The 17,500-nt window shown below is 28.8% G+C and overlaps 1 protein-coding gene across 4 annotated transcripts in view; it reads right to left on the bottom strand.

The window, feature by feature from the left end:
* The window catches only part of LOC124954149 (MAP/microtubule affinity-regulating kinase 3-like), a 376,070-nt gene that overhangs the window by 51,548 nt on the left and 307,022 nt on the right, over positions 1-17,500 (bottom strand). For 3 of the 4 annotated variants that reach the window (XM_047506618.1, XM_047506615.1, XM_047506616.1), the window contains one exon: positions 8,856-9,022. In XM_047506618.1, the coding sequence (XP_047362574.1) occupies positions 8,856-9,022 (167 nt within the window). Of the gene's footprint in view, positions 1-8,855; positions 9,023-13,801; positions 14,191-17,500 lie in introns of those variants that run through there. The other variant, XM_047506617.1, reaches the window with a different exon arrangement.

Below are 17,500 nucleotides of genomic sequence, written 5' to 3'. Positions count from 1 at the left end.
AGTTAGAGACTTTTTTTTAAAGCAACGAGATATCTTCAGATGGGAAGGAATAAAGAGAAAAAAAAAAGAAAGAAAAAAAAGAGAGAAAAAGAAAGAAAAAAGAACTTTTTACTTGCTACTATTTACCAAGAAGTTTCACTCCTCCCCCACCCCTCCCTACCATTAAAGGCAAGAAATACGAAAGAAACGTTGACAGTTATTCTCACACTCGTGGTCACAGGTTGGTTGTGCTTCGTTAAAATACACTTCGAGTAATGTAAGTATGTCCGTAATATTCTTGCGAACAAGAAATGAGAATTCTCTGTAAGGTAATGAGTCATGAAAATTTCGAAGCAATCTAAGTAACAGGAAGACTATGAAGATCTAAGTTTCCGACTTTATCTCTTATTATCATCTTCTCTGAAAAAATTCCTTTCGAAAGAATTTCAAAGATAATATTATTCGCGTTCCATACTTATACATATATACAATAACTATCTCATTTCTTTTAATGATATTTATATATATATATATATATATATATATATATATAAATAATATTATATGTTATATAAATTTATAAAATTATATAAAATTATTTATATATATATATAATGTTATATATTAATAAATAATAATAAATAAATATTAATAAATAAATGATATTATATATTATATAAATAATTTATATATGTATATATTATATATGTATATAAATAATTTACAAATAAATGATATATATATATATATATATAAATAATATTATATATATATTATATATGTACAAAAATAATTTATAAATAAATGATATATATATATATATATATCATTATCTTTTCCTTTATTTACCTTTTAAATATAGATTATGATCGATATATAAATCTTTTGATTAAAAAGAACAAGAGAAATTATTTTTATTCGCACGATTTTTTTTTGCAATTAATGAATTAACAACGAAACGATAGAAATAATTTATATTACAATTTTTTCGATCTTTTATTATTTTTTGATTGTAGGTAAAAAAAGAAAAAACCAAAAAAAAAAAAAAAAAGAAAAAAAAGAAAAAAGAAATTTTATCAAAAATTATTTAAATTGATATTTAATAATTAATATTATATTTAGTAATTAATATTAATGCAATTTGCATTTCGAAAGTTGAATATATAAAAAGTCATTGTTAAAATTCAAATATTTAAAAGAAATGTTTCGAACAAACGACAGAATAGAAATTTTGAAAGTCATTATTCAATCAACGATATAATCATTGAGAGGTAAAATTAATTTTATCGCGGTGAAATAAATTCCATTCTTTTTTTCTTTCTCTTATTGGACAATGCCATTGGAATATTATTTTAGTAAAAAATTAATTAACCATCGACTTTAATTAAATTTTATAATATTTTTAAGATAAAACTTATTATTTCGTCGGAAATAAAGTTCATTCATTATCTGCTCTTTTGTTTTTATTTAACAATCCCAAAATATATTTTTAAAAAAAGATTTGAAAATGTATAAAGTCGGATATCATAAAAATATATATTATAGAAACAATTATTTAATTTTTTTTTTTGTCAAACTTTACGTATAAGAAAAGGAATTTTTCCTAATTTTTTTTTTACTATATCTAAAAAAAAAATACCGACATGAAAGTATTAACTATCGTTATATTAATTTAATATTAATTTATTATAATTATTTAATATTAATTTAATATCGATATTATAATTAATATAGTATCGATTTAATATCATCTACATACAATCGGAAAGATATTCTTCATCGAATGTTTACCTTTTGATTATCGTATGACAATGTCAATCTTTATTTTGTTATCATTTCTTCTGATGTCTCGTTCATTCGATTTCTTTTTTTTTTCATTAGTTTATCACGTGACTTTAACTAAAGGAGATGACAGACTTATATCAGTAACGTTTAGATCGTATTAGAGTAAACATCGTCGAAGCGAGATAGTCGAAAGTTTTCTCTAATGTTAGAGATATAAATAATTTATAATTATTACAAATCTTCATTTATCAAATTAATATATAAATAGTTATTTATATTTTATTTTTCTTTTCCTTTTTTTTTTTTTTTTTTTTTTTCCTTTACTTTTACTAATTTCTATCTTCGAATAAAACGACAAACTGATAGTAAAATGCAATATTGATTAACCTAATAAATTCGACGTAGATAAATCGAATGGGGAAAATAAAAGAAAGTATTTCGTACGAGTTTAGGATCGTTACAATATAATGAAAATAAGGGACATTCCTTGGGGTCAAGGTTGAATGCGCGCGCGAGCACTTCAGCGGAGCCAATTAAGCAGTCGTAAACCTGATTAGCGGAGGAAGCAGTTTGGACCGAAGGAGATAGCGTTGTGAGCTATCTCTGTGCACTTTGAGAGTGTGTGTGTGTGTGTGCTTGCGCGAGCGCTAACTTATAACGGCATAGAAGGATATACAGAGGCGTAAGTACTGTACTTTAGTGAGTAATCTGAGTGCTCGTGCCCATTAATGTCTAGCGAGATAGATACTTTGCCGTGTTATAATTTCTCTTTCTCTCTCTCTCTTTCTCTCTTTTTTCTCTTCTTTTTCCTTCTTCTTTTTTCCCATTCCACTTTTTTCCCATGAAAACCTAACTGAAAGACGTTGAAACGACTGACTTATCTTAAATCATAACGGTAGAAATTTTTCGCCTTAAATTGTTATACTTCTTATTATTTTTGCATATTCTTTCTATTTCTTTCTCTTTATATGTATCTTTCTTTTTTTATATATGTAATTAAGCATAAGAAGGATATTTTAATTAATTAATTAAATAATTTATATATATATATATATGTGTGTGTATGTGTATTTGATATTTTATATCTTTGCTTTTTTTTTTTTTCTATAAATACTTGTGTATATAAGTTAATAGATAAGTTGATATAGAATCAATATGTATAAGAATGTGTTAATTTTATTTGAATAATTTTCTATTTTTCCTGTTTAGATATTTAAAATGATAGAAATGATTTTAATTCGGTATATATATATATATATATATATATATATATATATATCTTCTCATTGTCGTTAAATAGAGCATTAGGAAAAGAAACAAAAGAGATAGATACTGTCGTTAATTAATTAAAAACCGATTTATTACGTTGAAATCTACTTTCTTCTTTTTTTTTTTTTTTTGTTTAATTAACTACTAGATAACAAAGATTCAACGAAGCACATCGTGTCGGAAAATTATTATAAGCAAAAGACATTTCAAAGAAACAAATTTCAATACACACATATATATATATATATATATATATATATATATATATGTGTGTATTGAATATATATATATATATATATATATGTGTGTGTGTACCATTAAATAGAAATCCACTTCGCAAGAATAATATTAAAAAAAAAATTGAAAAAGAAAAAACAAAAAAAAAAAAAAAAGAAAAAAAAAAAGAAGAAGAAGTGGTAAAAGGAAAGAAAGGAAAAAAACCCATGATTTATATCGTCTTTCCCGTAAGTACAATGAAAATGTAAAAAGTCTTAGGAATCGTCGTGAACAATTTTTCTCGAAAAGTAAAACTACGTCTGTTATAACATTTGTTCGGCTAACTTCCGACTTTTCCACTTTCTCAAAGAGCTCCTTCTTCCTTTTTGTAGTTCATAAAGACCCGATAAACTTCTCTCGGTTGTACTCGCAAGGAAACCGAAAGAATGAAAGAACGAGAGAAAGAGAGAGAAGTAAAAAGAAAAAAGAGAGAAAGAGTGAGAAAGAGTGAGAGTGAGAGAGAGAGAGAGAGAGAGAGAGAGAGAGAGAGAGAGAGCATATATCGGAAAACTGTAATCTCGGTTCGTTCGAGATTCGCCGGAAGTTGATACCCTTGGGCATCGAGGAGTAGCAGCGTTCGCTTTGTCCGACAAATAATGGAAGAGCAAACCGGAGGCGTTCGTTGGAATTAAAACGAAAGGTTCAAGATATTCGGTACGGTCCTTTACGATGGAAGAGGGCTTAGCCGAGCAAAGGACCTTTCCCTTTTTTTCTTCTTCCCTTCTTTCCATCCTTCCTTCCTATTTTCCTTATTTCTCTCCCTTTCTTCTCTCTTTCGTTTCTATTCTTCTTTCACTTTTTTTATCATTCCTACATGCTCTCGAAAAAAAGAAAAAAAAAAAAAAATAGCTCGAAGTTCTTACGAATAAAGAGAAAGAGAATGAGACTGAAATAGATAGAGAAAGAAAGATGGCGAGAGAGAGAGAGAGAGAGAGAGAGAGATGAAGAGAAATATAGAGATATAGAAGAAGAAAGGGAGAGAGAAAATTAGAGAGAACTAGAAAGAGAGAGAGAGAGAAAGAGAAAAAGAGAGAGGAACAGAGAGAGAGAGAGAGAGAGAGAGAGAGAAAGAGAGAGAGAAGGAGAATTATCGCCAGTCTACGTGAAAACGACGAAGCTGAACCGAACGAGGGAAAAGTACGGATCAATTATCCGCCTACCGAGGATCAGGATATTGGCTGCGTATCCTCATAAGAGGTACTGACTGGTCCTTACCACAAAGGATGAAAAAGAGAGAAAGAGATACTGTATAGAATATATATATATATATATATATATATATATATATATATGTATATATTCTTTGAAAGCCATACTCTTGTATAGGAATAGAAAAATATCGAAAGGTCCCTTCTAATCTGGATCAACTCGGACACGAGTCCTTCGCGATATAGAGGAAACTCCTTGAAGGGTAGTCATGGGACGTTTCTATTTCGTACGAAGGATATCCGATTTCACGACTCCGAGAATGTTTCCTTTGAGTTTCGTAATTCGGGAAGTAAAATGTGTGGATATATAATAGTACGTATATAAAATCGATTTCATCAGTAGAGTGATAGTTATCGTCAGATTAAATTAAATAAATATATAAAATATATATAAGGAGTCGTTGATTTTGAAAAGTGAAACGAGTGAGAAAATAATTAAAAACTAATTTTTATTACAAATTAACGTAAACTTTATATTTTTCTTTATATTTTCTAACATTTCTTTTTTATTTATATTTTTTAACAATAATATAAAATGAATATCCTATATTTATAATATATGATATTATATATTTATGATGTCATATAGAGAAGATATTTTTCTTTCCTTATCTTTCCTTTCTTTCTTTCTTTCTGTTTTTTGTTTTTCTTTTTTTCTTTTTTATTTCTTTTTTTTTTTTTTTTTTTTTTTCGTTACGTCAGCGACGCATTAAATTCGTACTTTTTGCTTTCTCTTTCTTTTCCTTTGCTTTTTCTCTTTTTTCTTTCTTTCTTTCTTTCTTTTTTTTTTTTTATTTGAAAAAAATTTAATCCCATCATCTTTTTCTCTTTTCTTTTCTTTTCGAATAATATGCAGTTCGATGGTTATGAAGTGTTATTTTGAACGATTTTAATTCTTTTCCCTTTTCTTTTTTTCTTTTTTACAAAATTTACTTTAATACGACATTCGATAAATTCGACATCAGAAGTGATCAATATCGTGATTAATATTCGTTCTAGATTATTTTTCTAATTTTAAGAACGTGAATTAAAAGCAAAATATACGAAGAGATTCTTTGTGATCTAACAGAGATCACGATTTTGATGATCGCACAGTGAGAAATATGAGAAAAATATCGTAATAGTACGTTTCGTTTTGAAATTCTTATTTTTATATACAAACGAAAAAAAACATACATACATACATACATACATACATACATACTTATATTATCATTTATAACAAAAAAAAAGAGCGACTCATATTATGATCAATATTATTCTTAATAAATTTTATGATGATTCGTTTATTACATCATTCGTATCATTAATATCGGCGATTAATATTTTTATTATAAAATTATCAAATACATTTTATTAATAATATATATATATATATATATACAAACACTTACACACACATAATATATATTATTAAAAAAAGTGATTATCGGGATGGAAAGAATAATTATTTATTAATAATAATTTTTTATTTAATATAAATGTATATATATATATATATATATACACAATATATATTATTAGTAAATAATTATTCTGTCCAACGGGGGTAATTACTTTTAAAAAATAATTTTTACAAACGATCTAAAACGTGCGAATAAAAAACGTACTGCAAGGGATAGGAGATGGTCGAGGGAAAAGGGCGAGGGCGAAGGCGAAAGGGGGAGGTGGGCGATATCGTTTGCGATAATTTTTTTTTCTTTTCTTAAACTCTGACACACAACCCTCACTGAGTTTGAACGTGAGAGAGACGATCTATCACCATCATCCGAGATTGAGAGTTTGCACTTTTGACGCGGAAGCAAACTACCGACGGGTGTATCGCATATTGTGTGTTGCCTGCTTTATATTCGCAAATCTCTTTTGAACGGCGCGACGGCGGCGACGTTGTTCAACTCTCGGCCTCGTTCGGGCGTCACGTGTTTCCCTTTATTACGGGATCGTTCGTTGCAAAGGCAACAACTTGGAGCCCTTCACCGGTGTTTCATAAACGCCCCTGAAAAATTTCCCTCTTACCGTCTTTTTCGTCAATTCTTTTACTTTTTTTTTTTCTTCTTCTTTTTCTTTCTTTCTTTTTGTTCTCTCTCTCTCTCTCCCTCTTTTTCTTTCTCTCTTTGTAGCTTCTTTTCCTTTTGAACTTCGAAGAAAATATCTCGTCGAACGATCATTGTATATAAATTATGTTATATTTAAACGTGATTTTTATACGCAAAGCATATGTTTTTCTTGTTTTTTTTTTCCTTTTTCTTTTAATCCAACAAATAAAAAATAATAAGAAATCAAGGATACGATGTCGATTATTAAATGTTTATTATTAATTAATGAACGATTCTTTTTTTAGATCTAACCTGAGAATATATTATATTAATAATTTATAATTTTGTTAGAAATAAAATCTTAATAAAGTTTTTATAAAGTATACAAATTTAAGTGAAAAAGAAAAACAAGAAAAAAAAATTATATATATATATATATATATATATATATATATATATAATCTTCACATATTCTTCATAATTGATGTACGTTTGTACATAATTATTTATTATTTTTCAAATAGATATAATATGCATAAAATTTCGCGATTAAAATCACATTTTACGATAAATACTTGATTAATAAATACGATCAATAAAATAATTAGACTTTATTAACGAATTTGATCAATCCCTTTTTTTCTTATACTTGTTAGAAAAAAAAAAAAAGAAAAAAGAAAAAAAAAAGAAATAAATAAGTAAATAAATAAAAATCCTACCTTCAATTTCATTCGATACTATAGATAAGATAAATTCTCTCTTCTCATGTAAATCGTTTACTATCTAATAATATTCAATAAAAAGATCGTCATAAAAGAGAAGATATCAAGACGAGTGGCAGCTGTTCGTAAAGTATATACACATATATATATATATATATATATATATATATATATATGCATATATATACATACATAAATAGTAGTTCTAGAGTATGGTAATGACCGATTACGTACGTTTCCTACGTGTCACTAGGACTAACTATGTTCATGGAAACGAATATGCTACTTCTCAGAGAGATGATGAGAGTAATAAACTCAGAGCATCACGTACCGTAATTAATGGTCGTTAAAATGTAGTTGGTTTTGAAAATATATACAAGAGAGATATGAAACTCATGTTGCATCTTTTATACTCACACATAGTTTACACCTTCGTCTGGGTGTTGTTTGACACTGCGTGGGTAACCGTCCCACGTGTGTATATAAACAGTCAACTACATTACCTCTCTTCTTGAATTTCCAAACTCAACATAGAAAGTATTTCATTTCGATATTATATTACCTTGCATTGTCTCTTATCATTTTATATTATTATTATTATTTATATTTATTATTATATTTATTATATATCTTTATTAAAATTTCAATTTTTTTTTTCTTGCAATATTTAATATATTACGATTTTTCTTTATAATATCTCGTATAACTTTTTATTATTATTATTATTATTATTATTATTATTATTATTATTTAGTTTTATAATTATTTTTATTTGATATATCTATAAAATTTCGATTAACTTTATAATACATATTCATCGATCTTTAATATTTTTCATAATTGAAAATAGAACACATTGGATTTTGATATTAAGAAATTACGTTATATTTTCTCTCTTATAACTTTTTATAATAATAATAATAATAATAATAATTTAAATTATTATTATTATTATTATGAAAAAAATATAAAAGAAAATTTCTTTTAAACAGTTTAAATTAAACTTACGATGGGAATGAAAGATTATATAAATATATACGTATACAATTTCTTCTTTATAATTACGATGTCCAGTTTATTAATATTTAATAATTTAATGAAGAAAGAAAAAAGAAATGAAAGAAAATATAAAAATCTTTTATTTTTAAATATATTCCTATATGAATGATATATGAAAATACGAGGAGAACATAGATCGATGATGGATACATACATACATATACACATACACATATACATACACATACATGCATACATACATACGTATATACACACATACACATATACATACACATACATACATACATACATACATACATACATACATACATACATACATATATATATATGTATACGTATACAGGTACATGGAAAAGGCTAGACGATGCGTCAGACCGAAGAATTAAATATTTGATCAGTAACTCGAAATAGGATAGACGAGGAGTAACGGTGGTACATCAAAACGGGATTATGATTTGAGGATGGGAATATACATATACATATACATATAGATATATGAATACGTATATAACGTAGATATAACGTTGCTAGAAGATAAATAATTCTCTTTGCCGACTCACCGATGAACGATTCCCCTGGAGTGCATGTGTTTCAACGCACCGACCAGCTGTCTGGTGTAGAGCTTGGCGGTCATCTCATCGAGCATGCCGCTTGGTTGTTGCTTAATATGGGTGCACAGGTCGCCACCGGTTGCAAGTTCCATCACGAGGTAGTACACAGATCCGTACTGTGAACATGTTACACAAATTAACTATGGCGTTGACATTTCACGAAGATCTCACTTTCTGACAGGTTTGAAAATGGTATCAAGGACTATATAAAAAATTCTTTTCTTTTCTTTCATTTTTGTTTCCTTTCTTTCTCCTTTTTTTTTTTCCTTTTCCTTCTTTTTCTCCTTTTTTTTTTCTTTTTTTTTTTTTTTTTTTTTTCAAACTTCAATCGTTGGAAAAAATAATAGTTCGGACCTACGCAATTATTACTTCGACGGAGGATTTTTTATTATAATTATCTCTCTCTCTCTCTCTCTCTCTATATATATATATATATATTTTTTTTTTTTTTCTTTCCTCATATACAATATATATATATATGTGTGTGTTTATCTTCTTCGTTATTATTCGGACGTAAACAATGACGGCCGATTAATTCTTTCTTATTTTTAATTTTTAACATTTAATTTTTAATAATAATTAATACAAGAGATATGTTCCATAATATTATACGATCGTGATACAAAAAAATAATGTATATATATATATTTGCGTTTATAAGAACGTGATTTTTAATAGGAATTTAAGAAAAGAAAAAAAAAGAAAAAGAACAAATACTTTTTCTGTTTCTTTATATAATCAAGAATAGAGAATCGTAAAACAAAATTATGTATACACACACACACATATATATATATATGTATATATCGTAGATTAAAATAAATTATATCTTTTAAATGTTTTATTCGTTCTCAACGACAAAGGATGTAAAAAGTTTAGGAATAGTTAATTTCAATCCATTCGGACATATAATATAATCAAGAAGATAGGTATCCTTGAGTCCGCCCCCTTTCTCGATACATTCGATAAAAAGTGATAAAAAGGATGTTGGGGAAGAATGAAATGTTGGCTTACGAAACTCTCTCTCTCTCTCTTTCTCTCATTAGAAAGTCAATTCCACTGTACAGAGAGCGATCTCTTATTCCATTTGGCAAGTATATACTTCATACATTTTTCTATTTTGGCAAGTTTCACGAAGACGTTTTTTGCTTTTTTTTTTTTTTTTCTTCTTCTTTCGGCGTTCAACCGAGAAAAGACGGCACATCTTTCGCATATGTGCCGAGAAAGAGAAAAAGAGAAAGAGAGAGGAGATAAAGAGAAAGAAAGAGAGAGGGAAAGAGAGAGAGAGAGAGAGAGAGAAAGAGAGAGAGAGAGAGAGAGAGAGAGAGAGAGAGAGAGAGAGAACGATATTTTCTCCTACGGGATTCTGGGTACTTCAGTGAAGCTCGTACTCGCGTGCGTGCCATTTAAATCGAGCGGATAAAATTTATGGACAGAAATTGAATCGTATACGAGGGTCATATATCTTACGGTTTCGACATAATCCGATTAAACCCGCCGCGATCCCGATGAGAATGAAACACCCTTGCGTCATTGTGCCTTTATCGAAGAATACCGGTCATTATCGAATACACTTTTTAAAAGGGATGAGCAAATATCTGTTCTTTATTGTTTTCGATTCGTCAAGTTGAAGGAATTTGACAAATTATTGATAACCAAATTGATCTCAAATTTGTCAATTTTGAAGTTTGACTAATTCATTCTTTTTTCTTTTGTTTTTCTTTTTTTTTGTTTTTCTTTTTGTTCTTTTTTTTTTTTTTTTGTTTTTTTCATTACATTACCACGAAACATATCCGATGGTAAAGAAAATTCAAAAAAAAAGAAAAAAATAAAAAAAATAAAAAAAAGGAAAAAAAAACAAAACAAAAGGAAAACATTTATATACACGTATTATATACCTATTCGTACGTACAGTATAATAAATTTTTTTATAATAAGATAGGAATAAAAAAAACGACAAAGAAAAAGAAAAAATAATTATGATACAATACATGTAATTTTATAGCATGTTGTTTATATATAGTCGACAATAATCTATATATATATATATATATATATATATATATATATATAATATGATTTTATATTATATATTTTTATAATATATTTTTTTTTCTCCTTTTTTTCATTCCAATTAAAAATAAATTTACCTTAAGACGTTCTTTATTCATTCATGCATTATACATAGGTATATTTTTATTAAAATCTTTTTAATAAATTATATCAGATATATATATATATATATATATATATATATATATATATATATATATGAAACCATAAAGATAACAGGAAAAAAAAATTACAAAAAGTTGGGTTGTACTTAAAAACCCGAATAAAAAAATATAACTAAAAATATAACTATAAAAGTTATATATTTCAAATGATAATTTTGACTAATGATAATTGTAAAAGTGTAATACGTTCAGTGTCTTCTTATCCTTCCTTTTGCAGTCTCCCCTCACTCCTACCATCTTTCTTTTCTTGTTTTCTTTTTCTTTTTTTTTTTCTAAATACTGATTATTTTAGAAATATTCGATTACGTTTTTAAAAAAAAACTTATTCGAGACGAGAATGCACGCGTTATTGTTTTCCCCAGCTTTTATCAAAATGATCGATCGTGCCATGCTCGTTCTTTCGGATTAAACAGACTCGACAATCTCGTTTGATGAATCGACTCGCAATATTGTAAACGGCATTAAGTCATACCATTGAAAATTGGGTCGTTCGTTGAACGACAAATGACAGTACTTTTGCATAATAATAATAATGACAATACTTGTATAATAAATAAATGACAGTACTTTAATAATAATAATAATAATAATAATAATAATAATGATGATGATGATAATGATAATAATAATAATGATGATAATGATCAATTGTTAATAATAAAAATGATCATTATCATCATCATCATCATTATCATCATCATTATCATCATCGTCATCGTCATTGTCGTCGTCATCGTTATCACAAAGATTGGATAATGAATATTTATCGTATTTCTTCTTTATATTAAACATTTTTACTTTCTTTTCTTCGTTTATTTTTTTTTTCTTTTTTTTTTTTTTTTTTTTTCTTAATTCTTTTTAATATATCTTGAAGACTGTAGCTTATGGTAGAGAGATATTGTTACTGATTCTTCCCCATAAAACGAGAAAGGACGAGAAAATGTGTATATCTTGCGTGTTTTATGCAGTCACAGATGCTGCGAAGGATCCAAAAATGAATATCGAAGAAAAGAGAGAGAGAGACAGAGAGAGAGAGAGAGAGAGAGAGAGAGAGAGAGAGAACTCCGAACGATTTGTATCTCTTGTAATAAAGATTACGATACGTGAATGTGGGATAGATATTTATTTAGATGAAATTGAGAACTATAGATTTTATTCAATTTGGCAAAGGAAAAAAAGAAAAAGAAAAAAAAAAGAGAAAATAAAAAAGTTATACATTCTCTTTTTTTTTTTTATCGTATAACACGTGCCTTATATATATATATATATATTTGTTTTATTTTGTTTCGTGTTCTTTTTTGTTTCGTTCTTTTTTTTTTCTTTTTTTCTTTTTTTTTTGTTATATCCCATCGAATCGTTTGATCTTCCCTTCCTCTCGTTTTCCTCGTTTTTCTCCAATTTCAACGTGTGTTACGTTCCGTCGATAGACGCCTAAGGGCATAGAACGTCGACGAGATCTAATTAATTTTCGGAAACTGACCTCCCTGTCCAGAATCCTGTCGAGTTTGCGTTATATTACCCTCGGAATATTGAATTACCTATCTCGGCGAATAACATTGACGTTCGCATTCATCAAGAATTTCATTTGACGAATAATCCAACATTGAAGAGAATTTTTCTATGGACGTTGATCATTAATCTCTTTTTATCTCCGTCTATATCTCTATCTCTATCTCTATAATCTATTTTCTTTCTGAAAAAATGAATCGACAGACAGTCGAGAGAAATGAAATTTTTCAAACGCCATATAAGCATTTTAAAAGTTATACGATGCTTGTAAAATAAATCTTTGAAAAATTTCTTTTTTATTTAAGGATTATCGAGAAGAAATTTAAATATCGTGTATCTCGTAAGGATTTCTTTTTTTTTTTTTTCTTTTTTTTTTTTTTCTTTTCTAAACGCTTTAATGAACTTTGTAATATACATTAGTATAAATAAATAATGTAGATTGAATGATATTTCAAAAATTTCTGTAAGTAATAAATTATACAATTGAAAATAAAAAATGATAATTAATATATCTGTATGCCAAATATGTGTATGTGTGTGTGTGTGTGTGTGTGTGTGTGTATGTGTATATTAAAATATATTAGATAAATATATTAATTGATATAAACAAAAATACAAATACTCAATATCAAAAATATAATAATATAGATCAAATAAAGATAATAATTTATATAAACAAAATTACAACACGATAACAATAAGTTATTAATCGACATTTCAAAATCTGCGAACTATAAGCTATAATGAAAATAAATCAATGATAATATATTTATTATTTTAGATTTTTAGTGTCGAAAATAAATATAAAAAAAAAAAAAAAACAACACCAACAACAATAACAACAATAATAATTATAATAATAATAATAATGATAAATTGGATGAACGTATTAATTTAAACGAGAAAATGCTCGTCTGAAAAGAGTATTCACATATTGTTATGAATAGATATCATTATTAACATAATACAATTTTTTCTTTAATTGTGTGATAAAAAATAACAATTCTGTCAGATATAGGGAGAGTTATACGTAAAAGTGTACGTATATAGATATGTAAAACAAAAAGAAAAAAAAAAAAAAAAAAAAAAAAAAAAAAAAAAAGACAGAAAGAAAGAAATAAAAAGAAAGAGAAATAACCATACAAATACCTTCATTCTTGCACAAATATATATATCTGTGTATTAAAAAAAAATAACACACGCACGCACGCACACACACACACACACATACATAAACAAGATGTAGAGTGAGCTTAATTAGAAAGGTTCATTGTAAAAATGCACGTCACGAGCGAGGAGTTTGTACGAGCAGGCATCCGTAAGATGAGGCAAAGATGGGCCGGTAATGACACTTCGAATTTGTACTACGGGTTGACAAGCCCGATTCAACATAGAAGCGTTTTCACTGTCGTTATTAACCATGCTGCGTGTATAGTACGCGCTTGCTTTTTTAATCTCTACTGCTTTGCACCCGATCTTTCTCATCTCCCTCATCTCTCCTTTCCTCTCTTATTCTCTCTCTCTCTCTCTCTCTCTTTCTCTCTCTGTCTTTTTCTCTCTCTCACTAGCTCGCTCGCTTGCTCTCACCTCATCCTCCTTCACCTTTTGACCCCTTCCGAATGAAAGAGCTCACGAGGCAGCTTTTTTCTCTTTACTCTTTCCTTCCACTCACTCATTCACTCACTCACTCACTCACTCACTCACTCAGTCACTCGCTCTCTTTCTCTCTCTCTCTCTCTCTCTCTCTCTCTCTCTCTCTCTCTTTCTCTTTCACTATTGGACCCTCGACTTTCAGGGTAGCAGCAGATGTAGCTTCCCAGGGTAGTACGAGCAGGGGTTGTTACTCGTCGAAAGGGTTTCCATCGAAGTTCACGAGCAAGCAAGATAGAGAGAAAGATAGAGGAAGCAAGAGAGAGAGAGAGAGAGAGAGAGAGAGAGAGAGAAGGAAAGATTACATATATGCGTATATTAGAGAAAGAGAGTGTACATATATGTGTGCATATATATTTGTGCGTTAGTTAGTTAGAGAGATAGAGAACGCGTACATACGTAAAAGAGAGAGTAAGTGAATGTGTAATATAAAACAGAGAGAAAGAGAGAGAGAGAGAGAGAGAGAGAGAGAGAGAACGAGAAAGAGAGAATGAGGGAAAAGGAAGCTTGGCACCCTTTGCACCCGCAACGAGCAAGGGGTTGGAATATTCTTTTAATTACGGAGGTAATTTCCGCGAGGTTCGCTGCAGCGCGGTCAAACAATGCGCTTAGCCCTTATACCAGAGGAACGAACGAATTGCAAGCCCGGTTTGCGACAGCCGCGGCAGCGCCCATGGATAACGAACACCGCTCACGGTCTTTCGCCCTCTGAGCTCACGATAAAAAGGCCTGTTTCTAAATCCTCCTCCTCCTACTTCTCTCCTATTACATCTTTCTCTCTCTCTCTCTCTCTCTCTCTCTTTCTCTCTTTCTCTCTTTCTCTCTTTCCTCTCTTCTTCTCTTCTTTGGATTCTATTCGTGTGTAAAAATATTGTAAGTAACGTGCCGGCACACCCGTTTCGACGTTCATTTCGTGACGTCTTCGTCCTTCGTGTATAACATTTTATAGGATAATCAAAATCTCTTAAAACTCGAAGTAAATATTTTTTTTGTTGGTCAATTATTTTAACGTTTATCTCACAAAAATAAACGTAAAGGTACGATTCGAACGATTTGTTTGTTCTTTTTCTTGTCTCTTCTTATTTCTTTCTTTCTTTTTCCTGTTTTTTTTTCCCCTTTCTCTCTCTCTCTCTCTCTCTTTTTCCTGTCTTTTCTTTCTTTCTTCTTTTTGTTCTTTTTTTCTTTCTTTCTTTTTTGTTTCTTTTTTGATCGCTAAGATAATCGCTAAGATATTAGAAGGCGAAAAGTTTCTTAATCATTTCTCGAGTCTTTCTTATGGGATATTTCGAAGGGTCACATTACAGCGAGAATAATAATTCAATTATGATCCTTGATAAATTTATATAGAACATATTTATTTATTTGCGAGTGTATACGTTATTATTCAAGATTGTGGTTTATTGTAATTAACAAAAGTATCATATTATGCGTTTATGATATTTGCTCTCTCTCTTTTTTTTTTTTTATTATTATTATCATAAGCATAAAATGCATTCGATTGATCGCATGTCGATCAATCTTTTAATATAAATAAAGAGATATTATCTAACGATAATATTATTATAGATCAAAAATATGTATATACGTAATATACATATATTTATATTCTCAGAATGTTATGGAATAAGTATAATATAAATATACTATGTCAAACAGAACTTATCCATTGCTTTTCCTTTTTGTTCTTTTTTATCTGACAAAAAATGAATCTTCCGCGATTGACGAGCGAAGAATTGATTTTTTGTCAAAAAAAAAAAAAAAAAAAAAAAAAAAAAAAAAAAAAAAAAAAAAAAAAAAAGAAAAGAAATAAAAACAAAACAGAAAACTTAATCAAACATAAATATATACTATAAATGATTGTGTAATAATTTCAAAGTTCGAAGTATCGATTAATTTGTCGACTTTAATTCTACATAATATTATCGCATTAATTTTCTCTTATATAAATTCGTAATTCGTGATAGAACATAGTGTATTAGATTTTAAGATGTAAATTATTTATAGAAAGAGAAGAAAAAGGTAGACAAAGAGAAAGAAAGAGAAAGAGATTTGCAAAGTTATCTGATCGACGTGTTAACAAAAAAAAAAAAAACAAAACAAAACAAAAAAAAAAAAGAAAAAAAAAAGAAAGAAAAACCAAGAGAAAGAGAGAGAGAGAGAGAGAGAGAGAAAAAAAAAAGAAAAGAAAAGAGAGAGAGGGAGAAAAAAAAAAGGAGAAAACGTCGAAAAGCTGCGCGTGAGAAGAGATACGCTTGGAAAGGAGGAATAGCTTTAAACGGTAGTTAGAAAACAGGTTCTTGATCGTAATTACCGTCGCACGTCGGCCCTCTCGAATATCATTACTCTATTTAAACGACGAAGAAGAGAAGCAGGAAGCGAATGGTGACTTAATTAACGCGAGCGTTCGCGCGTTCGCGCGCGCGCGCGCGTACGCGCACGCACGTCAAAGTAACTCGATTTACAAGTATACATGGGCGGATTATATGCATACTACTACGTACATAGTTATTATATACATAGGTTTGTAACGCGTTACTACATTTTGAACAAGTAACTCAGGTCGACATTTTAATGCGTCCTCAAAGAAGAAGAACAAGAAAAAGAAGAAGAACAAGAACAAGAAGGAGAAGATTTAATGCAAGAACGATTTTTCGTTCAAATTAAAAAGATATCGATTGATACGTACGAATTAAAAAGATATCGATTGGATTCGATCGTATCGTTCGAACGAAATGAATTTGCATTGGTGATAGTATGAAAAAAAAAAAGAAAAGAAAAGAAAAAAAAGGACAAGAAGAAAAAGAAAAACATTCATTCGCATCATTCGTTTTATATTTATTTTTATATTGTAATTAACAAATAAATGTAGTGATTGCCTTTTGCTCACGACGACGAAAAATGTGCGTGTTTGTTTGTTTGTATGTGCGTGCGTGCGTGCGTGCGTGCGTGCGTGCGTGCGTGCGTGCGTGCATGAATGCTTGCGTGCGTGCCTGTGTTTTCCCATTTTGAATTCTCCCTTTAAACCCCCGAGAGGTTTATAAATTCAGTTAAATGGCACGTTTAATTAAAGCCTGAAAGATGGATCATCCCTCTTGGGTGGCGTTAACTGGCTCCGCGGCTGGCGAAATTTTAGGAGGTTACCGATTTGTCATAGAGTTCTGACGAGATAGAAAGAAATAAAGAGAGAGAGAGAGAGAG

Source organism: Vespa velutina, chromosome 14 (assembly GCF_912470025.1).
Source record: "Vespa velutina chromosome 14, iVesVel2.1, whole genome shotgun sequence".
Lineage (NCBI taxonomy): Eukaryota > Metazoa > Arthropoda > Insecta > Hymenoptera > Vespidae > Vespa > Vespa velutina.
The sequence above is the reverse complement of the archived record's forward strand: the minus strand, read 5'-3'. Positions and strand labels throughout refer to the sequence as shown.